The 1,077-nt window shown below is 57.6% G+C and overlaps 1 protein-coding gene across 1 annotated transcript in view; it reads right to left on the reverse strand.

The window, feature by feature from the left end:
- VOLCADRAFT_103202 (uncharacterized protein) overlaps positions 1–1,077 on the reverse strand; it is a gene marked incomplete at its 5' end in the record, with an annotated part of 9,954 nt that overhangs the window by 5,540 nt on the left and 3,337 nt on the right. The window contains 2 exons of the mRNA XM_002946913.1: positions 543–575; positions 881–1,024. Of these exons, the coding sequence (XP_002946959.1) occupies positions 543–575; positions 881–1,024 (177 nt within the window). The remainder of the gene's footprint in view (positions 1–542; positions 576–880; positions 1,025–1,077) is intronic.

The following is a 1,077-nucleotide window of genomic DNA, read 5'->3' on the forward strand; positions in this document are numbered from 1 at the left end:
AGTGCGACACGAGGGGGCGTGTTGATGCGAAGGGTTGCCGTGTCGCCCTGTGGCCTGCTTGGGTAACTTGTCAGGCTGTCGTGAGTGACAGCTGTGGCCGGTCTGAGGTCGCATGTTAGACTGAGTAACAGCTTTGGACCTGTCTCGGGAGGCCCGTCAAAACGGCTATTAGGTTCTAGCGTACTGATAGCTCTCGTCCTTTTGGGATAGGCTTTCCAAGCCTTTATAAGTCTCTGTTGTTTATCGGTAACAGTACCTCAGATTCACACGTTTACGCCTAGGCAAAGGGGTTTTCGGTGGTAGGTCGCGGATCTCCCGAATACGTGTAACGGCTAATGTCTCCTTAGTCGTGTCTGCTAGGTCCCTGTGAGATAGCGTCTCACCAACAGACCACAGCACAACAATACTTGATCCTAGCATGGTGATAGTGGCCCCTCATCCCACTGGGCGACACTGCTCTGCATCACGAACTACCCAACCGGCCCGGTGCACGATGGCCCCGCTCTGCAGCCTGTCCCCTTAAACTGCGCACCGATCCTCACCATGCTCACAAGCAGCAGCCTGCAGCAGCGAGCCTGCAGCAGGGGAGGCACAACGGATCCCAGTGCGAATGCAGTGTCAAGGTCGCAGGCAAACGACTACCCCAATGTGCGTTGGATTGCCCCGTGCAGCTGCTGCGTGTACAGGGTCACAGGTGGATCCCACAGCGGCAGGAGTGTTCGCGCGCTCTTCAAGGTAGCTCAATCACATACGATAGGTGGATCCCGCGACGGCCAGCGTGCTCGCATGTCCATTCGCCAAAAGCTCCGGGGTGACGACACAACGCACGCCCCTAGCTTCGTAACGAGTCCTCCTGCCTCCAGCGACTACTACCTCTTACCTTGCTGCTACCTACTGTGACTGCTGATGTCACAGCTCCTTCCAGATACTTGCACATCAACTCGCGGTCATACCCAGGCGAGGCCCAGCCCGCCTGCGACACTATGACCTCGCCAGGCTTCTGCCAGCCGGCGCTCACAGTGTACTTGATTGCGTGGTGTGCATGAAATGACAGCAGGCGGCGGGCGGGCAGGTTGT

This window comes from Volvox carteri, assembly GCF_000143455.1.
Source record: "Volvox carteri f. nagariensis unplaced genomic scaffold VOLCAscaffold_4, whole genome shotgun sequence".
Lineage (NCBI taxonomy): Eukaryota > Viridiplantae > Chlorophyta > Chlorophyceae > Chlamydomonadales > Volvocaceae > Volvox > Volvox carteri.